At 37.6% G+C, this 26,186-nt stretch overlaps 1 protein-coding gene across 3 annotated transcripts in view; it reads right to left on the minus strand.

Annotated features, from left to right (window-relative positions):
• The window catches only part of ARHGEF26 (Rho guanine nucleotide exchange factor 26), a 126,634-nt gene that overhangs the window by 80,222 nt on the left and 20,226 nt on the right, over positions 1-26,186 (minus strand). For all 3 annotated transcript variants that reach the window (XM_017668217.3, XM_073232189.1, XM_073232190.1), the window contains 2 exons: positions 20,143-20,199; positions 17,410-17,570 (listed from right to left, as the gene is read on the minus strand). In XM_017668217.3, coding sequence (XP_017523706.2) covers positions 17,410-17,570; positions 20,143-20,199 — 218 coding nt within the window. The remainder of the gene's footprint in view (positions 1-17,409; positions 17,571-20,142; positions 20,200-26,186) is intronic.

The following is a 26,186-nucleotide window of genomic DNA, read 5'->3' on the forward strand; positions in this document are numbered from 1 at the left end:
GCTTTCATTCAGTTCCTTAGAAAAGCAATATAATGTTCATCAGAAATAGCTTCATACATGCATCAATATGTTCCCTACCCCTGAAAAGTTTTTCATACTAATGTAAGAAGTAAGGATACAAGCTTTTATTAACCTGCACAATGTTATTTAAACTGTGAGGAAGAATTAATTGCTACAGTTAGCATTAAATTTTAACAAATGTCTGGTTGTAAAATGTCCTTCATTATAGGCTTTGGAGTTTGCAAGTTGCAGTAACTGATAGAACTGTAAGAGCTACAATTAATTGGGAACTTGCATAGTTCAATTACAGAAGGAATAAAGGAAGAAAACTATACCTCACCATCTCTTCATAATTTTAATGCAATCTTGGTGTTTGAAATCACTAGAAAAGTCCTGTTGACTTATAGTTGTAATCTAGCCAGAAGAAACTAGATGAGAAGCTTAGTCCAATTATTTATAGCATTCTGGCAAAAGTACCTTAATGAATTTTTATAGGAGTTTGGGGAGAAAGGTAAAAGAATCCATGGAAACCTTAGTAACAAATTATCTTACAATGACATATTGAGAGGTATTAATAGCACCTGGCTAAGCAGCCATATTCTGGTGGTAAACTGTGTTATAAAGCCTTAACAACTTCTCACATGTTGATTTTGACTACCACATATGTGAAAATAGATAGAAACAAGGGCTAAATTATGATTCTTATAAGCATAGTAGTAAAGCACAGCCTATCCCTTACACAACAATATGAAGTTATAAAGACAGGTATCTTATTTGTGCAATAGATGTTTTTATTAAACATTACATTTTTACATCAAATCACCACAAATGACTAAAAAACCTTTGGATGGTTATTTGTAAAAAGAAAGGTAATTTTCAGATGGAGATGCTCCCCATTAGGATATATCCTGTTGTATATGTCTGGACCTTAGGCCCTGAATTTAAACACAGCCTGTACTTCCTGCATTCAGAAAAACAAAACCAGAGGAAACACCTATGTCTGACTGCCGCAGTGCCACTTCAACAAAGGCATCTTGCCATTTAGAATGAAGTGCTCTAGTCCTCCGTTCTGCATTCAGAGATGTACTGAGTACTCTAATACTCCTCTGGAGGCACAAAACTATGCTGAGACTAAGGGGCTCTGAAGGTGCATCCTTTATACACAGATGACAAGGCAGTGTGACCCTACAGCAACAGCTTCTTGTGCAGAATTTTGCATCTCCCAGACATAATACAAAATATGGCTTCACAAAAAGATTCTACAAGAGATTAAAGTCTTTCTTTATAAATATAGAAAGGAAAATAAGAAGCTAAATGCCACTTGGCTTTCAGAGCACACCATTCTCCAGGGTTTCCTTCTCCCTCCCTGGCTGCTCCTTCACCTTCTCCTCTGCAGGCTCCCCTCCCCACCTTCCCAATCCCTTAGCACTGGAAGGTCCCAGGGCTTGCTGCTTGGCTTTCTCTCCTCTATCTTCACTCCTTCCCCAGTAACCTCACCCAGCACCATCATTTGAAGTTCCATGTATATGCCAACTACTACCAAATACACCTCCACCCTTCAGACTGCCCAAATCCAGGCCTCCATACCTAAGTCCTATTCAAAATGCCTCTTGATGTCTCAGAGCCATCTCAAGAGGTACAGGATATGGAGGACAAATAACTACTTAAGAACTCAACACTGGTGTTAAAGGCATAATATGAAGACAGCAAAAAGACCAGTGGTTGCCAGGGGTTTGGGGAGAAGAAGGAGGGTTTTTAGGGAAGTGAAACTATTCTGGATGTTACTATAATGGTGGATGCATATCATCACACCTGTATCAAAACTCATCAACTGTCCAACACCAAGAGTGACCCCTGATGTAAACTAGAATTTGGGGTGATGATGATGTGTCAATGTAGGTTTGACTGTGACAAATGTCCCACTCTGGTGGGAGATGTCAATAGTGAGGGAGGCTGTGGTGGGGAGGGGCCAGGTATATATGGGAACTCTCTCTACTTTCCACTTATTTTTGCTGCAACCCAAACTTGTTTCAAAAAAAAAAGGTATATTAAAAAATAACAACAGTGAATAGGGGAAGTGAAGAGAGATACCTAAAACTTATCACTCAATTGTTGTTCCTCTGTATCAGGGTGTATTTATAACATCCCAGCAAGAAAAATATACAATGCTTTTCTTAAAGATCTCCAGAAGAAAGGAGGGTCCTTGTCATCTTTCAGTAGCAGTGACATTGCCACCAGTTTATATTTGTTTTTAACAAATGGAGTCCACAGGCTTCCTGACTCTTTTCATGAGGTTAAAAGTTAAGATGAACATTAGTTCTTAACTAAACTCTAATCTCAGATTCCTCAACCAGTATGTCTCCCACAAGTCTTTCCTGGCTACTGCAGAAAGAACTAACCTGTGGGAAAGACATAATGCTGGTAACTAGAACTGACTCCAGACTACTCTTTCATATAGTAGGAAACAAAATGAGTAGACATTACATAGCTTCTCACCACATCTGAATATGCAATCTGGTCCTCTTTATTTCCTCTTCTCTAAGCAGCCCTCCAAAACTAGGAAGAGGGAATTTCAACTTAGTTCTTGAAGGGGAAAAGAAATTGATCAACCCAACTTGCATTTAGAAAAGTAGCTACTAAATAGGTATAGTTGATAATTAAGAATCATCTTCACAGCTGGCTGGCATCCCCACCTAATTTATCCTTCAAATGGGGCACCTTTTGAGAGTGAAAAGGGCAATTAATAATTATACACAGACAACTGAAATTATCCTTGGCAATCAAGGATGTGCAATTATCCTAATAATTTGAAGGGTGCATACTCTATGCCAGCGATGGTTCTGCTTTTCATGTATTGACTAATTTCCACAACAACCCAAAGAAGTGGGTACTGCTACCACATGCACTTCGCACACATGAATACTGAGGCACAAAGATATTAGGAGGCTCACCCAAGGAAGGTCACACAGGACAAGAGGTGGAGCAGGGATTGGAACCCAGCAGACTGATGACACGCTGATCACCATGCTATACTGTCAGGTGACACTACTTGTAGCAACATCCTATAAGACTCAGTCCTTACAGTGTTTTAGAACAAGCAATTAAATTTCAATTTTAGTTTTTCATAGTCCTGAGTTTTCATTGCCAGGAATTTTTAAATCTTTTATCTAATTGAAATTATTCCTGCTGTACCTTAGGGTAGAATGAGAAAAATAAACCCAACCAGAGCTAGAAAGGAGCGAGACAATTAAGTTTTGCATTTCTTGTTGACTTTGATTAATTGCAGTAGTTATGTGCTATAAAGTCACAGGGGACATTGAATAGCAAATACTAAAAGTAAACCATTGCTCTTAGTGGCAACCCAGGGTTATGTTCCTGCAAGCCTCTGGTCACAGCATTTTCATCAGCTGATCAATATACAACTTTCTTTTATGTATGTTTCATTCTTAAAGACACTTTATTTAATATTACTGTTGATTCCTTATCATTGAACTTGTGGCCGATAGCACTGTTAACTCATGCCTAGCAAAAGTCTATTTAACACACAAATTTTCTCCATAAGACATAATGGATTCCCTATTTAGAACTTCAGCGGCTATGCTTAGGGGCCATTTTAAACAGCAAAATCACTACCACCAACAACAAAAACCTACAGAAATGCAAAAATGTGGCATTAAATAGACTGCAAATCTGAATGACAGCAAAAGTGCAGCAAGTATTGATTCTGGGTTACAAATAAACTTTAGTGAGTAGGCAAATTCACAAATATGGCATCCACAGATAATGAATGTCATCTGTACATGTCACTTACAAAAGTATCAGGCTCCTGCAGCAGAAGGAGTAGAGAGACCTCAATATTGCTGGGCATATCTGAGTGCAAGTCCCTACTCAAGACACCCCTAGGTAGATGACTGAAGGTAACTTACTTTACCTCCCTCAGAGCCTTCCTTTTCTCATCTATAAAGTAATAATGCCCAGACTTTCTCTTCTTTAGGTCAAATAGCAGTAATTTAAATAGCTTTTCATCTTGAGTTTTATTTCCCATTCGTAATCATTTTTCACTACATAGTCTTTCTAGAGCTAAATTCCTATATTTCTCATGTGCTGTAGAGTCAGGCTAAATATAGCAACCTGGTTCTAATCTAACTGCAGCAAATGGAGTGGGATCTGCAGGCACACTAAATCCTCTCAGGAGCTTAAATTTAAACTTCAGTGAAAGAAAAAAATATGCAGAATCATGTATATAGTCAGTATGCTACATTTTTTTAAAAAAGGAGAATAGTAAGAAACCATTTGACTTCCCTGTACATTGCATAAAGGAATGCTGAAGGAGAGATAAGACATCTAATAGGTTAATAGAAGGTGACAGGTAATGGGGTCAATGGGGATAGGGTGGTAAGCAAGGTATCCTAGTGTGTCAGTCTATCATTTCATGCTGCTTGTACTTTAAAGCCATGTAAATATATAACCTACTAAAAACACAATGAAATATAATTTTCTGTAAAATAATGAGCCAAGCACAGATCAGAAGTCCTGAGTTCTAGCCTTAGCTCTGATTCAAAATCGGCTATGAGGCGTGGGGTACAGTCTGTAAGTTACAGAATGCGATAGATGGCCTCTAAGCTCCCTCTCAATCCCAAAATTCCATGGAAATGCTTTAATCACAAAACAAATTAAAAGAGTAAACTGAGCTCAGTTATACGAAAGTGTTTACTGTGAGCAATAAATTAACATCCAGTGAGCTACATCTTACTTTGTGGACAATGGAAGTTCCTATGGCCAGGATCCTCACCTGAACCTAAACTACTTGATGATGTAACTGGCCTGCTGCTAGATTACTGCTTCCATGGGCAATAAGCTAGTATTGACTAGGTCACTGTATAAGAAGCTCTGCCCAGTGTTCTGGGCAGAGGCAGTGACAGAGGAGGATTACACCAGACCTGCAGACTGCTGAATGCAGACATGATTCTAGGGCTCGACCTACCACCGGGAGAATAAAGCAGGGTAATAAATCTTTTTACCCGAAGAACATTCTGTTGTCATTTCTAGGTTTCACTGACTCCACAATGAACTTGCTCGGGGCTGAAAAGTACTGGCAAGACACTTAGGCAAGCTAATTATCTAACACTATTGATAGGTTTTACAATCTATGTCATATCTCAAAAAAAATTACCTGGTAAAACTGTAATCATAAGTTACAGAAATTTTAACAAAAACTAAATGTTATCTAAGAACAGGATGTGAAGGGAGTTTTTAGCGAAGCATGAATCAGGACTTTTCCTTAAGCTAGATAAACTGACAGTACCCAAATCCCTAGATTTATAATCACTCAGCAGCAAGGAAATCAAAGAATTATGGATTCAAACTAGAAGCAGGGTTTAGTATTTTGAAACAAGACAGACATAACCCAGGTTCTGTTATTCTTTAAATAAAAATTTTCATGTTGTAGTTAAGTGATCAATTTAATTACATTGCAGTAATGTTGGTTTATTAAGCTCCATTCCATATATCCTAGTTGCCCATTTAATGAAGTTACTTGTAAGTATAAAATAATTAACAACATGTGATGTATGGTATTTCTGCATATAGTTAGAGAATAAGTTGAATTATTTTTTAATTAAAATACCTATTAAAGACTAATAATCTAATGAGATTAATCTGATGAGGGAACATAAAGAAAGGAGTAATTAAGGGTTAGAGAAAGGTCACTTCCCAGCTCCCTAGGCCATGCCAAGGCCCTACTTTGAGGGGTGTTCTGTTTCTCAGTTGCCTGTCCCATGTGTCTTTATCCCACCAGATCACCCGGACAGAGATCTGGCCTGTCACATACATTCACATATTCCCAGTGCCTAGCACATTACCTGGTACCCATGAGGTGTTCTATAAATCATGCTGAAAAAGCTCACCCTAAAATATTTTATCAAAGAATAAGACATAATGCTAAATAAAAATATCATATTCAGAGAGATGACTATTTACCCTTGAAAATAAGTTCCATAACTCATGTAGAACGATTCATTTAAAGTTTCTGAAAAGAAGCCAGGGAGAAGAAGCCCTGGCTTATGTGTGGAGCACAAGAAGTGAAAACAATGATGCTCAGTGTTATCCTTTACTTAAGACTCCAGCTATTTCACAGACTCAAAGAAAAGTACTGGTGCATAAAAGCATGTATAGTAGGCTATTACCGTATTTAAAAAGGCATACTTATACATGCAGAGAACATCTCTGGAAGCTGTATCACAAACCAGCTGTACTGGGGGACTGACTTCTCACGGCATACCCTTGACAGAATTTGAGTTTCTCAGCATCATACATACACACTATTTTGGGAGGTGGTAGGCAGGTCCTCTTACCCACTGTTTCTTGGATTAAAGCAAACTGGCCTCCTCCAGATGGACCAACCACGAGCCAGCCGTTGGCGAGGATGTGTACACAGCTCACAAGGGCAAAAGCAGGCACTTCAACTGAACAAAAGCAGTTCTGGACAAATTAAACTTTTCCCATGTCACACTGCCTACAACTCAATTCCAAGCTTATTGAAAGAAATATATCCACTTAGATTATCAAAATGTTACACCATCTTTTCCTCAAATATGTGTTCAACGGTTCCCAGAGGTGAGGAAAATTCAGCCCTGTTTTCTAGCTTCGATGTCTACTCTCAGAAAACTTTTTTCATATATTATCCTCCTATTATCAGGTTATTCACATCTTCACTTCCTCTAGCCAATCTTTCCCACTTTAAAAAAAATGTACTGGCAACATGCATAGCTCCATTTATTCATACCACTCCCAAAAGGCTTTTACTACATCCAGGCCCTAATGTAAGCCAGACTTCTGAGCCTAAAGTAACATTTGGGAAGCCCACCCTCTGTGAGACTAACTTCCCTGAATTCATGTACCAAGGGGACAATATGTTGTCTAGAGGAAGGTTGGGTAGGAATAAATAGCTCCCAGCGTGAGCTGGAGATGGCAGACTTACAGCAGGCGAGGACCTCAGCACCCTGGTTTTGAAATCTTTAGTTAGTCTGATAAACATTAGTTCTATGCTGTTGGAAAATTCACTTAGCAGCTGACCTTGCAGAGGGGTGAAGAGATTTACCTGAGGTTGAGATCAGGATTCCTCGCTCCAGTCTCAGGAGTGAAAAATGTGATCAATAAAAACTAGTTTTCAAAGTTAGGAATTAGTTCATGCCAAGAAAGTTTGCAAAAAAATACAGGCAAAGGCGAGCCATAGTTTCTCCTGAGTTTAAACATCTGCGTTTCCAAATACGGAGTCTGCAAGGAGTCCAGAAGAATGTTTTATCCAACAGTATACAGGGGAAGGGTGTTCTGAGTTGAAATAAGTGCATTTCCCCATCTCTCAGCTGGAAAGTGCCACAAAACAGACAATCACCTAGTGTGTACCTCTCAGAAATGTTAACAAAATGCTATTCTGAGCTCTAAATTTATTAATAAATTGGTAAAATGATATTGTGATATTCTAAATTGAGAAAATTACATTCTGATCACAAAAGCAGTTTTGTGAAAGTAAACTGAATATTAGTCAGGAAGACTGAAAGAGAAAAAGGAATGAAGTGATAAGCAAAGGTTCAAAAGAGGAGACATTTTAATACAGTGATCCCCAGGAATGGCATAAACACAAAATACACCAAACTCTTCACCTGTATTTAATGTGTTTTAAAATCTGCAAAACATGAGTTGTCCAGGTCACTCTATCAGATGCTCCAAAAATTAAAGATAAGGTTGTTAAGTCTGTGATACAGATTAATAGAAAAACAGTCCTCCTATAGATTTTTAACTTAATGTTACTTAGTGAAATGTGAGAATAATTTCATGGCTTGATCATTTCTGCTCTCTTTTCAAAAGAAAAGACTCAAGTAAAATTTGAACTTTTAAGAATGGCTATCAAAGATGTCCTGGAAAACATCTCATTCCTGGCAGACTTTTCAAAGATATCTATATACATAAATAAATATACACATAAAAATGTATAAGTATGTGTTGCACATCAAACATACACAACATGCAAGAGAGTAAGAAGTAGGAGTTACATTTCAAGACGACTTTGGCAGATAAACACAAACACTGCTATTGTGCCCTGTTCTGGTTGTTAGTATCACTCTTCTCTGCTAGAAAAGAAATTCCAATGAACTCCCGATACAGAACAGTTTTCGTGCTACAAAGGGACCTTTGTTTGAATCCCCCACAAGTTACAAGGTCAATCTTAGCCAATCTTGACATTTCTATGGAACTTTTCCACCAAATTTTTTTCCAAGTTCAAATCATTTCCTGAAACCTTTTGAAATTCAAGGAAAATACTGTATAGATAATGTATCAATTACGTTCTTTAACAAATGACATTCATGAGGCACATTTTCCCCAACATATTTTTCTATAAATATATTTTACAAACTAAAATGATAAGGCATATTTGATTTAATCCACATTCTTAAAAAAATTAGACTCAAGAGTATGGTAATAATATACCAAATTAATATTTAAAATAGTAGTCACCTGTCTTCTTAGCATACAGAAAGTGATGTTAGAATTTTTTAATAAAATCATATTTTCATAGCTTTTACACAAAGTTGACATTTTAAAAAATTAAAACGTTTTGCTGTAAGGATGCTGAGTATTTACATTACCACCTAAGGGATGAAGAATTCTTGCATTTAAGTCCTAAGAAAGACTTGCAAACTCACATTCTATTAAAGTTTCTATTTTTGAAACACTAGATTTTTCATATGAAGAGGCAGAAAATAATCTGAATTCGGTCAGCACTTTCCAAACATGCATTTTTTCTCTCTTCCTCAAATCACTGTAGAAGTAGCTTAAGGAGTTTTATATAATTTAAGTAACGTGAATGTCTCTTTACTTGTATTATATTGTCATATTAAGACACTTAATGAGCTATGAACTATAGCACATTTTTTAAATCCCTTATTTTAGAAAGTACCAAACATTTCAATCATGGAAACCCATTCGAAGAAGCCTTATGATAAAGACACTGGACAATATTCCTCACTTAGGGAACAATGTCCACAGGGAAATGACAAGACAGTGATGTCTATGATGTGCCATGGAGCTGTGACAGAAAACTAGATGCTCTTTGCTCGTAAGGTCTTTGCATTCTAAAAGGTCAAAAACATCCAAAATTCAAGTGTGAGATGAGGGTCTAATTAATCTCTATGACTAGCTCCTTGGGTGATGTAAACCAAAAAGAGCAAATCCTAATAATTTTCCAGATAGATAATCCTTAGCAGAGGACTAAATGGAAATTTAGTTCTTTAGATTGAAACCTTAACTGCACTTAAAACATATGTGTATTTTTTTAAAAGTGAGCTAGTAGAATGCATTCTGAAGAATAAAAAAATTCACTAGTTTCAATTCCATCTAAGTGAATGATCTTAAGCAAATTCACATAATTAATTTGGGTCTCAGTTTCGTTACTTGCAAAAGGGAAATTACGGCACTTCACAGGATGCTATAAAAGATTAAATCAGATGAAATAAGAAAAATGTTGGAAAAACATAAAATTGATGCCCAGATGCTAACAATTAATGCACAGCAATTAGAGGCAATATCCCACAATAAACAAGCAATCAGAAAGCTTAAAAGAGCTTGCTTTTGGAAACTCAATTCATCAACCATCTTCCTCATGCATAAGTCAAGTGCTAGATTTAACTTGGCTGGTTCACAAAGTTTACATTAAAATCTTTTCCATCGGCCAGAAAAACTGTGTGGTCCTGCTTGTTTAACTCAAAACTGGCAGAGTTAAAAATCCATGTAATGGTTCAAAATCCACAGCTGTAAATGCAATGCAGAGGAAAGAGTGCAACTAAACCCTAGCCATTGTTTCTTTTTCCACAAAGTTCTACCCTAGTTTAAGATTGATAACAGCTAATGAGTAAGCTCAGGAACACTCTGTCTGTCCCAGCCAGGATCACTATCCAAGTTTAAATCTCCATGTGACAACTCAGAATTCACAGACCCTTGGAGCTTGAAAAAGCAATCAAAGAAGGCAAAAAAGCATGTAGTAGGGCCCAAAGGTTGCAAAATACAACCAGGAGAACACCCTAACTGGCAGCTGGAGCACATCAGAGTGTTTTGAAGCACTGGTCCAAGGACTCTACCACTCACAAGCAAACAACAGGCTGTGAGAAAGAAAACAGCTCAGGTTTTAGTCCTAACCTAAGTCAGGATTCATAAACTTTATGATCAGGGAAGAATCCATGTATTCTGACTTCCTTCAGTGTCAAAATAAAGATGATGGCTACAGTGTTTAAAACTTGCCACAATCATTCTTAAAAACAAGCTCACAAAATCCAGTGTGCTGGAGTCAGTATAAAACAAGACTTGTTTTTTATTCAAGACCAACACTAGCAGAGACAAATATAAAAAAGGCATACATACAAATGTCAATAAACACAAAATTCAGAGGCATTTCAAAATACCACAGATACAGATGATCAAAATGGCAATAATATATCAACAAACCACTGCTTTTGAGAGCTTACCTGGTTTTGTGCTAAGCACGTTACATGTATTTTCTCATTTAATTCTATACCAGCACTATGAGGTTAGATATACTATTCTATGCAATGACCTATTAGAGAAGGAGAAAACAAGATTTGGCATTAATAAGCACTTGCCTACCATGTTACAATAAGCTTCAAGTTTTAAAGTTTGAAGCTTTTCATATTTGTGCTGTAATGTTCAACTTGTTGTGTCATGAAAAACTTAATGATAATGATAATAATAATAAAATTAAACATAAATACCATTGATGGAATTATAAAATGTGACTTAACTCCAACTAATGCCAATCCCTACTTGACAAAAACAAGGGGAAGGACACACATGCCCCTCTCTGGCTACCATGTTGCCAAGGAGAGTGGGGGCAGGAGGCTTCAGGTATCCAGTCATTTATCCTTGTTTCCTATACGATAGTCCCTCCCTCACTTGGGCCTGGGTCTCCCGGTCCAGAGCTCACCTATTTTGCCCTGATACTGGGGTGTCAGGGTACCAACCAGCTATGCAGTGCTGAAGAAGGGGTCTGGGGCTCTAACTAATCTCAAACAGACTTCAACAAAACTCCTGTTTTCACACCCTCCCCAACTTCGTCAACTCCTACACCTTCTAGAGGTTCTGGGGTTTCCACCTGGCATGCTCTTGGCATTCCTCACTACCCATAGAGAGTTAAACTTCCTCAAATTGCCAGCAATACTTACTGAGTCCATCTGTTTTCTGGTTTCCAAAATATGGCTGCTTTTGTCTTTTTCCTTGTTTTTGTAATCCTTGTGAGTTTGTGCATTGACTATCCCATTGTTTTTAACGGGATTTCAGAAGGGAATGAATGTCAGGAGTGTGTCTGATCCATCATCTTTAACTGGCAGCATCTCCCACGGACTTTCATGCAGATTTCAGACCCCCCACTGCTTCCCTGCAGTCTTAACTGGAATGACTGCATCCATTATTAGGACACCTGTAGCCCTTATTTCTCTATTTGAAATGATACTTATTTCTACTTATATGAAATAACTACTTCTTTCTTTTACTGTTACTTCAGATATTGGTTATTGATAAAAGCTGAATGTGGACTAAAATACCCATGCCATTGTAGAGTACTTGAGGTGAATTTCAAATGAACTTCTTTGTTTATTCATCCCAGGATAGAGAAAAAGTCAAAGAATGTCCTAAAAAGTAGTTTCTGAATGCCACTGTCCTTCAACTGTCCACTGAGGAAGTTTGGCTTTAGAAATAAACTTTCTCCATTTATTAAGGGAAGTAGGGTAAGTACTTTACTTATCAAAGATTCTGCAGTAAACTTATATTGTATAATGAGTAAGAAAAAAGCATTTGCTAACGAAAAACAATGGCAACAGACACGACTTCAGAGTAAAAATCAAACAGGCTCTACAATGTAAAGAGTTCCATATTCTCTGGCTTGGTTAAATTTAAATGTTTTTCTTTTAAAATTTAACTTTAAAAATTAGTCAAGAAGAATGAAATGCTAATACTAATACTTGGAAATGTTTGAAGGTTTACTGTAAATGCATTAAAGTTTACAGTTTTGATTACCAAATAGAAAACACACTTTATAACTCAAATACACTGGACCATTATTTGCATAAAATGTCATTTTTCTGTAATATGAAGTCATTTCATAAAATAATATTAAGGCATGTGCATTTAAAGAAGTATTCAATGTCCCATAATATTTCATTTTAAATATAATCTGATTAAAATTAGGGAAAAGAATCTTCCGGAAAAGCAAGTGTTGGGTGAGTACCATTTCTAATGTTCATTATTATTGCAATTTACTCTTCCACACAAAGCAGAAACTGGAGAATTTGGTATTAGCTGCTTGCTCACTATACGTTGGGAGCAAATTCAGTTCCTCCGGACACAAAAGCACATTGATGGATATCTTTATTTTATTCTGCAGAAATTGAAGACAGCAAACTTTTAGCTTTGAATTACTTCCCAAAGAAATACCAACATTATAACTTTGTAATGGGGAAAAGAAAAAAGGCATTTTGCAAAGTCCTTAAGCAGCATATTTTAATAAATTACAAATGCTAGTACTCTATTAATAAAAAAATTTTAATGAAATATTGTTAGTTTGACTAGATATTTAGAATGAAAACTGAAAATTGGGAGTAAAAACACATAATTTTATAACACATCAAAACAAAGGCTCATCTAGTTTTCATTTTGCATAGTTTTTAACACAAAAGACCTTACTTATATCTGAGCATTTCTAAACATAGCAACAGAGCTATATTCAGTCTTATGCAAAAGGCAATTTCCTTTCCTGATAGTATCAGTCTTTTACCATAGCACATCCTAAATTTAAAACCAAATGGAATTAAATCATACCCTGTTGCAAATTAATGTAAATTAATCATACCTGCAGCCCTGCTCTATTAACAACAATCATCTGTAAATTATTCTTAATGAACATAAGATATGTGAAAGCAAAACAGAAAAAGAATAATCGAAGGCTATATACAAACATGTAAAGCATATAGTATGTGTGCTATTTAGTTATGAATTAAGCTTATTCGTTATTAAATGGAAGATATCTAATACTCTCTTTTTCATGGGATTGGCTGGGCTTTTAGGACATCTTTGGTCCTTAAAACAGAAGGAAATCATGAATCCAGGGAGATTTCATGAATTTGAGTCAGGAAAGTTAATACAGTGAAGGTCACAGTTAAGGAGACCTTCCCAGAGTTGGGAGGTCAAAGGTTCTGACCTGGCACAACCCAAAGGCATACTGGTTCCGCCTAAACTTGAAGGATTTAGCTCTGATTATCCCAAGAGAAAGAAAAAGGCAACACTTTTCCAAGGAAGGACAAATATGGGACCAGTGGGTTTCCAGCTCCATCCCCACAAACACCTTTAAGGAGGATTACAGAGCAAACCACTGCAGGCCACAGCACTGACGGAGAGAGTAACAGGAGGCATTGAAGGGAGAAAACCCTCCACACCAAGGGGCTCAAGACAAGTCCATGTACTTCTCCTTATCCTACTCAATTCATTGCTGTCCCAATTCACAGGCTCCTTAAATGTTGCTGTGACAAAATTCTGACCTTGGTTTTCTTTTTTCTTTTTGTTCTATCCATGTGTCTCAAAAAGGGCACAACTGGCATTTGGGTGGGATGATTCATTCTTTTTGGGCCAATCCTACCAACTGTAGGGTGTCTAGTATCTTTGGACTCCACCTACTAATGCCAGGAGAGACCCCAATCACTGTGGCAGCCAAAAACACATTTCCAAATGTCCCTAGGAGGCAAATAGAGCCACTACCACTTAAAAGCCCAGTCTACAAGCTCTAGTATCTCATTTAATCCCACAGAGTGGACAAACACCTATATGACTCAAATCCACATCTCCAGGCAAGATTTGTCTGGCATTCTAATCTGTTTTCTCCTTTCAGTTAGACACCTGCTCCTCATGCTCCACAGTCACTTTACACTTGCCGAAAGCTGAATCCCTTATCTTCCCCACTAAGTGCCAACCTATTTCTCTCATATCCTGGCTAATACAACCAGCATCCACAGTCAACCAGGCAGAAACTTGGGATACAAACAAAACTTCCTTTCTCACCAAGTTCTCAAGACTATGCTTTAAATGTCCTTCGAGTCCTGCCTCTCAGGACCCCTATCAGAGTCGCATCATCTCGGCTGGATTACTGCAATGGCCTCAAATCTTCCACCATGGTCAGCTCCTTTCTAATGCAAACACCAAGCTATCACCTCCCAGGGCACCACATCAGTCCCCTATTTAATTGCTCAGTATTTCCACATAGCCTTCAGGAAACCCTGATAAACTCCTCAGCAGGGCTCACAAAAGCCTTCACCTCCTGCTCCCATTGTCACTTTTCATTTTCACCAGGGTTCCCTTAAGCCCATCACTACAGCCTGACCCAAACCTGCCCATTTCAGAGTAAGAGCCATGCTCTAAGATGACTGCTTGCACACACTGAAGATGTTCCACTGGGTGGGTGCCACTTGCTGAAGTGCTAGACTAGAATCCAAGCATCTTGCAGAATAGGAGGTTCCCTAAGTGTTGAATGAAATACGTAATTCTTTATAAAGAAGAAAATAATTTAGTAAATATGCCACTAATAAACACTGCCCCCCCCAATCAGAATGATATTATCCTGTCTGTTTTCATATAACCTCATCTTAACACAGAAGGGTTTCTAAATATTATTTATTGGCAAACAATAAAGAATCTGAGCAACTATAAAGGGGACAAGACATTACATTGTTAGACTGAATGTCGAGCACGTTCTGACCTCAACGTACATTAAATGTCCCATCACCTCCAGCTACAATTTTTCATTAAGTAAAAAGATGAGGATTGTCTTGATTAAGCCACACCTAACAATACCATGCTTACTCAGTAATGACTAATTCAAGCCCTGATAATTTGCTTCATTCAAGATTTTAGTTTACATTGTCATATCACTGGAAACGCTTTCACAGGTTACACATTAGTTTTCATTTGAGAGTCACTCTTGGAGACCAAACGCTGGAAGTTCAGCAAAGCAAATCAGCAGTACATAATGAAATGGGCTCTGCAATTCTTCAGAGCACTATGAGTTTTAAAAAGGCCATATCTGAAATGAGTGTTTCAACCTAAATCAAATAAACTATTGTCATGCAAGTTACGATAATACGGACATAGGATTGTCACGTAGAAGCTGAACATTCTTAGTTGAAATATATTATAGCAGAGATCCAATACCACATAGGCAGCTATCCAAATTAAAACAGTGCATTTCAAGTAAAAACAGAACAAAAATGTAAGGATAAGAATATTTCTTTTATCTTTTAATGGAGGTTGAGAAGATTCTGAGTTTTGTTTTAAAAATAAAAAATAAACAAAAATGGCCAAAATAGCCTCTCACCATAAGCCTCTATAGAAATGAAAACTTTTTAGTAAAATCATAAAAGATTTAAATTTTATAAATGATTGAAATTAAGATAATAAAAGTTTAATCTGTAATTTAAATAAAATGACTTATTTTAAGGTTAACCAGTTATGGATTTCTTTATCCCCATTGTATAGATAAGGAATAAGCTGGAGAGGTTTAGCAACCTGCCCAAAGTTAACCAACTACCAGAAGGAGAAGCAGCTGCTGGAGCCCAGGCTCCTTCTGAGCCACGCTGACATAGGAGCAGAGCTGGGGAGGTCAGGACTCTGGACCCAGCTGTTAACAATTGTTACTTCACAGTCAGAACTAAAAGCTTTCTCTGGAGTCACTTACACACCATGAGAAGCTGACTGACAACCACATGATTCAAAACACAATTCCTTCAAGGAATAAAAACATGCCACCAGGGTTTTCAGGAAACACATCTAATTAAAATCATGAATCACATTTTACATTATCAAAATAGTAATAATTCTTCATAGCAATGTATAAAACATGGAGGTTTGTTTTCATAGTTCAACCACAATATGAATTAAGATGAAAGGGTCTCATTTTGAAATCTGAAGACCTTTCAAACAAGGACACCCCATCGAAGGCTCTTTGTTCTGCTGTCTTTGCTGAAGGAAGAAAAGAGATTTCCATTTCTCTTACCAAGACTGGCAAGACTGGTACCAAAAGGACCAATGGATGGTACACAAGCAAGAATCCAGCTTCTAAAAGAGGACTTCACCACGAGCACACACAGGCCCACTGTTCCCTGAGGCCCAGCAGGTCCCCCAAACACATCTTTTTAAGTAACCACATCAATAACAAGACTGCAAGGATCTTTTCTTGGGGCAGAATCTGGCTTTTGAAATTGTGCCACTGTCATGAAATATTTGGAGATCTCATTGATCTGACCATGAATTCCTTATCTCTGAAGTAGCCCCAATTCATATGCTAACTTCAGCATGGATGTTCAATCATGTCATTCAAAAGGAAAATCTACCTGTACACAGAGATGGAGCCAACAGACACGAACATGTTCTCGTCACTGTCAACTTGGCTCTTTCCCTGAGATGAACAAGCAATGTCCAAATCACAAGGAATACTCACTCCAGGGGCAGATCTAGTTTTTGTGAACCCTAAAGCCTGTACAACGTGTAGAACCTCTAAGAAAGAAATTAGGCACCAAAGCATATCCTGAAAAGGTACCCTTGCAAGGGAGGAGCCTTGAAGCTTAAGTTTCTTTAGTTATGCAGTAAACCCACCTTTGAGCAAACCATTTAAAAGTGCCAGTATTCAATCCATTAGACCCGTCAAAATAGAAACTGTGGAAGACTCACTTTACAACTCTGCTGTCACACAGCCCCAGCACAAGCTGTGTATTTTACTTAAAAGAATATAAGCTCACCACAGGAATACAAACTGAGCTTCCTGCACTCATTAAAAATAATAACAAGCACTCTTCTACAGTGCTTACAGAATGTTACATAGGGAAAACTTCTACCATCATTATGGCCACCATAACTGTGTGTTTAAAGTAATATTTACATAGATGAACCAAGAAAAGAATATAAAAACATAAACAAAAACAATTCCTGTACTTTAATGGTATGATTGTGTTACTTTTTTCCTCCCAACTAAATGTTGTTATTTTATTGGCATAATTAAAAAGGAAGAAGTAAAGGGAAAGAGTGAGGCAAAGTGGGGGAGAGGGAAGGAATGAATTAGCACATAGGGATTATAACAGGGAGAGAATACAGACATAACGTCTGCTGCGACAGCTGCACACTTAGCATCTGTCTGTACGTCAACAACATGAAACATTATCTAAAATGTATTTCAGGGAATAACGATAAAGTTTACTGAACGAATGAGAGACTTCATACCTCTAAATGCCTTCCTTCTGAGATAACACAGGTGCTTGTGGGCACTAATGTCTCAGCACGACCAAAGGCGAACTGAGGTGAACTTACTTTTTGCTTGCCTCGCAGACATCTGTAATATTGGAGAAAAGATGGTGACTCTCTGTTTTGGTCATTGTATCGCTCAGTTCTTTGGAATTTTTAAACATTCGTATCAAGATCTCCAAACTGAGTAAATATGAATGTTCAGAGGATATGACCTCAAAGATAGCCTGGTAAGAAAGAAAAAGAAACGCATTGTTAATTGTTTTAACTGGAGAACTAAATAGCACTCTCGTAATTCTGCTTTAAGAATGACATAATATCTTGAAAAGTGTAAAAAGATAAGCATTAAGAAAACTGCATCACTAAACTACTGTCTTTATATAAGGCACATGCACCCAAATCTCAAGAAACAGAGTCACTGACCAGAGTGTAAAAGGGAAAAAGCATTTGAATGACTGGAGATTGAGTCTTGAGGTCATGCTTTGCCAAGGGCTGGAATCTATGGAAGGAAGCTAGGGCATGTCATAAAATATCAGTGTGACATTAATTAACCTTTGGGGTCATCTCATTCAGCCTTGCTTACAAAGCAGGCTGCTTTGAGGCAGCAAGGATTTATGGACATCACTTGGGATTCAGAGAAAATTTCTCACAAATACATCTGTTTACTCCCCTTTAATGTGGATCCATTCTTCCCCTATGTTTTAATCCAACTAATTTGCAGTCAATAACAGCAAATATTCTGGGTGTCTGAAAAGAGCATGACTACCTACCCTCAAAAGGTTCTTATCAGCCACAGGAATTCTTTTACATAAACTCATACAATTGAAAGTAATTCTGTCCATTCAATAAGCCACCCTCTCTGCTCTCATTAGTGTCTCAAGAAGCAGCAAAGGACCCTCTGCAGAAATTCTTGGTGTCAGGCACACAGTGGTTTACCAGATAAGAGTTCATTAATGATAAAACACCAACCCACGTATGTGAACAGACACCAACGCCCTGAGTAAGGAATTCATCTAGCTTCTTAACAAAGTCAACTTCAGATCCACCAAGAATGGCAAAGCAGGGAGAATTCCTCCGCACGGAGGAGTGCTGAACATCCTTGCAGGCTTGAGACTGACATTCCTCCCAGAGACCCCCCAGTGACACCGCCATCTTCACCTTGGCCTCTACAGCTCCTCCCAGCAAGCTCTTGGCCCAGAAGGCACAGAGGAGCCCTCCCTAAGTCCCAGTGCTAGTTAATCAGCACTAATTAATTAACAATATAACAACAGTGCTATGGCTGAGGCTTGGTGGGAGCAGGCAGGCACAGGCAGGTAGACACCTAGCTGCTGATGGTGAGCCATATTTTATAATTCAGGTTAATGACACTAGTCTCTATGCTCCCCTCCTTTTTTAGCATCCATAAGCTTTTAGGGAAGTCTTACTTAGATGTGCTGGTCTAGCCTCAGATATGCCCCAGGGACTTAAGTGATGTAGTAAATGAGTAAAGAGTAAGAACATTAAGAGTCTCACTTAACCTGTACCTTGTCTAATTCTAATCAAGCAATATAATTATCCTCCGGAAATGTTAACTCAAACTAAAGAAAATTGTCACTTCCTGACCAAAAATAATGGATTTCAGGTTGTGATGGATAAGGTGCCTTGGAACAACTTAAAATATTTTCAAAAGCTAAGGCTTTCATAATCAAATCCAAAATACTAAAATTCAAACAAAAAGATATGATAAACTATGTAGACTAGATCACATGAAAAGATGAGTAAGTAGTAGCTTATTATAATAGGTTTGATGTAATAACTACTAAAAAGACCCACAAAGAGCCATCAAGTACAAAGTAAACCAGGTTATACCCGATAAAAATTGCTACATGGGAATAGAAAGTAAAGTTAGATTTGCTGCTGTCATTACATGTTTATAACTCAAACTTGAATAGTATTTTCAAGATATAAGGCAAATAGAATAGATTCAAATAAAAAAAGGTTTAAAAGAGCAGAAATGTTAAAATGGGATTAGGTCCCTGAAGAAGCTCTTGAATTTGTCTACGTGGAAAGAGAAACATCATTTATGTCACAATATTAACAATAAAGAAAAAAAACCTATCACCTACTGTTCATCACTTAGATAATATAATTCTTTTTAAGTGTGGTATTTATAGAATGGAATACTATACAGTGGTTTGAATGATCTAGATTAATAAGCATTAACATCATGGATAAATCTCAAAAACAATGCAGAATGTAAAAGTAACCAAAAACATGTTCAGAATCGAATCACCTATCTACATATTAACACATACACACACACACACACACACAACTATATGTATATAAATGCATGTAATACATGATTTGAAAACAGATTAGATGGATACACATCAATTCATAATTACAGTCGCCTCTGAGGAGGAGAAAAAAGGAATGGGATTAAGAAGGAGAATGTAGGAATTCTACTTTATTGAAGTCTTATTTTCTTTAAAAGATAGGAAGAAAAAATAATAAATGTAACATATATATTTGTTAATTCTCAGTGATACGTACATCAATGTTATATAGTATTCTTTTTTATACCTAAAAAACAAATCAGCACTATAATATGCCCTTGTATTTTTGTGTTACTCCATGTCATTAAAATAAAAGTACTTTGAGAACTATACAATATTACTACAGTGATCACATATATCTGATCACTGTCAAATATGGATACATTTTCATGGGGAAACACTGAGCAAGTGTACACAGGAGGCTGAGAGTTCCACCCGGGCCCTGTGGAACTCGAAGGCATCTGCTCAATAGAAGACATACCTCTTGTCTCTTCCTTTCCTCCTGGCTAACTGTCTGCGATAATCCATTTCTTTTCACCTAGGGGAAAAAGCAAAATAAAGTTGAGTTCATTTACTCTACCAATTTCTTTACATGCAAGGCATAACTCTGATCTTCCAAACTGAATTAAAAGAAATTATTCAAAATGTTGAATTCAAACTAATCTACCAAATCCAAATGAAAAAATCTAATAATAAAGAAAATGAAGTCACTGCTCTGAAAGGTTACTGTCCATGACTGAACCTTGAAAGAATAATTTCAACACTATCTTTCACAAAGACTCCATGAAATATTAATGCTCTTTATAAAAACCCAGTCAAACAAGACAACAGCGCCCCCTCTGCCCCAAGTTCAGCAATCTATTCAGCATATCGAAAACTGACAAGTAAGGATGTCGACCTGACATTATTTGGAGAAGCAACAGTACCTGCAACAACCAAGAACACCAGCACCACACTTGGAGTAACACTGTTGTATCGTTAGTCAAATCACTGCAACCCTATCCCAACTGCCACACATTTTTAGTGGATTGCTGCAGAGCCTATCTTAATTCAGTTCCTAAATGAAAGAGTAGAGGCAGAACTATGAACTCTGCCAAGGCAGGACCTAGTGTCTCTTCTGGGATGCCAGGCACTGAGTCTGGCACATGAAAGGCATTCCTGTTTTTGTCAAAGATTAAATTACCAAAAGATAGGGCATACGTAAAGTACCTGCCAATTAAATCACATGCTTAACAGAAAGACAAACAGCTGGAAAGGAGAGTGCCCTCCCCTCGTGTGAGAAATTAATAGCAATAAAATATAATACAAGTTTTCAAACAATTTTGTTGTCATACTTCCTAAAAACAAATTTAAAAACCATGTTGTTCCCCTAGACCCATTTCTCAAATTGGTCACCTTATGTTTAAAGAATTAAAAAGATATCTTTTCCTGCTAATTGTAAATCTAGGTATTTTAAACATGTTACTATATTCTTTTAAATGTATTCAATGGCATGTAAAAGCCAAATAAGTTGATGCCCACCATTACCCATTTAAAACTAAACGAGCTTTCCTTAACAGGTGAAGATTTCACATTATTCTTCTTTTTCCTTGAAATCACATTTCGATGTCAATTTCCCCCCACATTTCCTAATGTAATATAATTCTATATAGTAATATGATAATATAATATCAAAATATATAATTATATATATGATATAGCAACATAATATAAATTGGGGTACCTTGTTTAGTCACCCTAGCATATTTTGATGCAAAAATATGTTTTTAAATTTAATTTTCTAAATTTCCTGTGAAAACTGAGCTTTAAGTATAAGAGACTTTCTTAGATTATATCATCACCCAAATATCATTAGTAACCTATGTCCAAAACAACACAATTACTTCCAATTTTAATGCATCAAGTCCTAAAAGTAAAATTTTACTGAGAAAGCAGCTCTTAGTAATGTGAAGGGCTTATGGTGGCTTCATTAAAGGAGGCTATGCTGAAACCATATTTCAGGTCGACCTGCATTTTTCTTGTGCCCCAGTGGTTTGACACCTTGGTACAGGCAACATAGATTTGAGATGCACAAGGGAGATGTCTTTCTTTAGTAAATTGCAGAAGGGCAATTTTGAAAGGGAAGATTCGGAAAACACAAACCTTGGTGAAACCCTGTTACTACACATGCAGCTTCAGTTTTAGAAAGGAGAATATCCCAGGAGATGAGGATCTGGAAAATGATACCTTTGAAACTATCCTTTATCCACCTCACACAGTCTTCATGAATCCCAGGGATGTGAGGCATATCCTAGTATGAAGATGGCTGGGGGACAGGGCTCCACTCAGTATTGTCATGGAAATGAAGACAATTACATGTTACTGTCTTTACCCTGATTTGGGGAAAAGGTTAGAATAGTATACCAACAAAAGGTAGTAGTTATCCTCCCTTTGACACTGAATCTTCATAGACTCTAGGAAATCGATACTGTTCTTATCCCTATTTCATCAGTTCATAGATGGGGATAAGAATGGAGGCGTAGGATCTAAGATCACACTAACTGATCACAAGGCCAGGATCTGCATCCATGCCAACCCCAGGGCTCTTACTCATATTGTATGGGTTAGGAACCCCTGCTCCCTTGAGAGGCACCCTGTTTCCAGGGTTGGGCGATTATCACTGAGATAATGGCAGGTCTGTACCAAGTCTCCACATGTTCTTTTTCATCTACATATATCTTGGAAGGTTCTTAGCTTTTCTCACAATCCTGGCCCTGGGTCAGCCTGTCAGCAAGAATTCATGGCTGAAAATGACTTCTTCATACATTTTAACAGGAGAGGAGACTGGCCGAAAGAAGGAAACTGTTCAGAGCTGCTCCCCCGTGGTTAACCCCAGGCAGGAATTTCACAGGGTTTCCTGCCTGACACAAAGTTCTGGCAGATTGATACGCAGGCACCATGCCCACAATCTCTGCAGGTGAGGTCACCAGAAAGAATTCCCACCCCGGTATCTCCATCTAAAACTACTAATGAGTTCACACCCAGATACTTTAAGGGGAAGAGAGTGAAACGTGGGTTTAGAGACCACCACAGATGGCAGCCAGTTTACTGAGAGATTAAGAATACTTTACCCTATCAAAAAAATATATATATATATATCCCCAGCTAAAATAGTTGCTCTTTTGACGAGGAAGAGAAGGTAGTTTCGAAAAAGGCAAAGAGCCAATGTACAGAAGTATCATCTTACACAAACAGTGGTAAAACAGTCCTCTACCAAAAAGTCATCAGGAAGAAAACAGCAGCCCATACAAACTACGGTGACACAAAGAAAAAAGATTCCAGGAAGTGCTCTTGGGTCATAATTAAGAAAAATGAAGTGCAACACACTGGAGGAGCCTGAAAGTTTGCTCTGGAGTTTGACAAGCCAGGTCCTCCTGGATGGCTGCCAGGCCACTGCCCCAGGGCCTGTCCTCCTGTCTCAACCCTTCTCCACCCTGCACAGGACGGGCTGGACAGCTTCCTCCTCCAGAGCGAAGAGGAATATTCTGTCCAGCTGAGATCTCTTCCCACATTCAACTGTGAATTAAGTAGGAGCTGAAAGCAGGTGCCTGGAGGCAGAAAGTCATGAGCAGACAAGGTGCTTTCAGAGACTGAGGAGACTGGAGAGAAGCAGCCAGAGAAATTAAGGAAGAAATCGATAGAAAAAGAGCTGAAAAACACAGGCAAAGGCAGGGAAGGGAAAATCAGAGAGAACGAAAACACTGGGGCAAAATATCAAGCGGAAAGAAAAAGGAAGGAGGGAGGAGAGGAAGGGGAAGGAAAGAAGGAGAAAGAACACATGCCAAGGTTTTAGCAGTAAATACTACTGGATATTCTCTGATTCAAAACCAGTCACCTTATCAGTAAACTTAAGGAAAATCACTGGTAGGCCCAGGCTTTTTTTTTTTTTTTTTTTTGCATGAAAAATTTATGTGTATAAAGCAATGTTTTACCTGTAGTTTTAAAACAGACATAGTCTTTTGCAGTTTGCACATTCCTGCTAAGAAATCTTAGATAATATCAAATTTATCACATTTCTTCAAGTGTTCCTCAGGTGTGAGGGAAAAAAAGGCAATGCAGAAGCCTCTAAAACCAAATTCCTATTTTGCTATCCAAAATGAAAAGACTTCAAATTGCACAGGCTCCTTCTATATTTTTCAAATAGATATTTCGTATGGTCCGTCCAGCCGAATATAAATGGGAACACCCAGATGGCCAAAGCAGCATAGTTTTAAAGGTCTCTTCTCACCTCACTTGCATTTTCTTATTCCTCACTGTTTAAAATTTTTTATTTGATTATAACATTAATAAGCAGAATTGCAAAAGTAGTTTAATGAAACAGTAAGAACTGGAGTCGATTTGGAGTTCTTAACTTTGTATAATCTAACCAAGTCACAGAACTGTTCAAATCTTGCCATGGCAGATTCTACACTGTAAGGAGAAAGTAGGAATGCATATCAATATCTCCAATGTTTGAAGTGGAAAAGACTTAATTCAAATATAACAACAGAACTGTAGCTCAAGACTACAATTCTGACATGCTAAAAACATGAATATACATATGTAGCTTGTCAAGAAGGTGAGTATAGAGAACTTACTAAGATTGTAACAGTTTTATATTCATAATCATAAATTATAGTTTTGCTGTTGTAATCAGTATTGAATATTTCACCCATGATCTTTTAACTGATTTATTTTGAATGCCCAAACAAGACAGAGATTAACAACTGGCTAAAACAATAAAGGGCAGTACAAGATACTTCATCTATGGATATGATATTGTCTAGTTAGATCCCAAATGTAGTTTTTATAATTTATAAAAGGGTAAGTTCCCTAAAATATTGACCCGAAAGTTAATTACCACATACTCCATGTAAAATTCATGCTGGGTTCCTTCTTTTTTTAATTTTAATTTTTAACTGAAGTATAGTTGACATGACATACAATATTATATTAGTTTCAGCTGTGCAACATAGTGATTTGACATTTATATACATTACAAAATGCTCACCATGGTAAATGTATTTCCATCTGTCATCATAGAAAGTTATTACAATATTAATGACTATATTCCCTATGCTGTACTTTTCATCCCCATGACTTAAATGTTTTCTAACTGAAAGTTTGTACCTCTTTATCCCCTTCACCTATTTCACCATTCCTCCACCCACTCTCCTGTGGCACCTGGGTCCTTCCTGATACCTTGCAAGTCTGAGCTCCCATGTGACTATTTCAGGAAGGAACAGGAAGGCTTTCGACAGTAATTCCACTCCTGCACCCTCCATGGGTACAGGTGTTTGCACCTTGCAGAGATTTGTGTCAGGAAATCCATCAGCTCTGCTCTCTATTCCTTGGTCTTTGCCTCCACTGACTGGTATAGGTATAAACCATGTTTGCTAAGCCCCAAACAGAGACCCAGTATTACCATTTATACAGAATTTACCTACAGGTAGAGCTGGTCTTGTATCTATGGAAAGAGCCAAGATTAGTATTGCCAAGTCTCTTGGCCGACTAGGCATCATTTTCTGTGGGGTAAATAGGAATATATTCTTGAGACCCCCAAGAATTGATAATTTTTTCTAGACAAGATGTGCACACATTCCTTTAATTTTTCCCCACTAGCCAAGGAAATCATAATGGGAGGGCCCCAAAAGACTGAACAACCAAAACAATTAAAAAATGCAGTTAGTTGAAATTAGAACAAATGTATAACCCAAGATCACTATGGCTCCAGAAAGCACTAATGTACATTGAATACCCATTTGAGTTAAGACCTTCACACTTGCTGGGATTTACCCTTGCTGAAAATCAGCCGGTTATTCATGCCTGTTGGTGATTCCCTATTCACAGACTTCTGTTTTTAAGAGCTCAAGCAGGAAGGGAATGAATTGCCAAGCAAATTTACACCACAGAATACAGTCACTTCCCAGGTCCTTTCTGTACACTTCATATAACCCAAGTAGCTGCTGGATTACAAATGAGCTAGAGTCCTTTCCCCATGAGTAACCTGGGAGCAGCCATACTCTGAGAGTACATGTGAAGTTCCTAAAATGAGAACTCTGCAGGGTTCAGAAATAGTGTCCTCTATAACCAGACCCGAAGGTCTCTCCAGCCCGACCTCATCCAGGGAGAAAGGCCCTGAGATATCACTGCATCTAAGCTATAAGCTGCCACAGAATATTAGTCTCAAAGGACCAGAGATCTGTGTAACCAAAGATCAGATAAAGGACGTAAAATGGGGACAGTGTCATACTTTTAGGGAGGGTTAGGTAAATAGATGGAACACTATTTTTAAGGAGATGTAGAAGACAGTGGCCCTTTTAATAAAATAATCTGCTTAATTTAAAAATACATTGAGTAATGTGTCAATGGCCTCCTAATTCATTTATTCAAAAAACTGATCTCCTGTTGTGAAGTTCGATTCTACATAATCCTCACCAAAGTTCTTGGATCTCAAGAAGCAGCAAGCATTCTCAGTCTCCTGGAGGCAACCTCAGGTCTACAAAA

This window comes from Manis javanica, chromosome 3, assembly GCF_040802235.1.
Source record: "Manis javanica isolate MJ-LG chromosome 3, MJ_LKY, whole genome shotgun sequence".
NCBI lineage: Eukaryota > Metazoa > Chordata > Mammalia > Pholidota > Manidae > Manis > Manis javanica.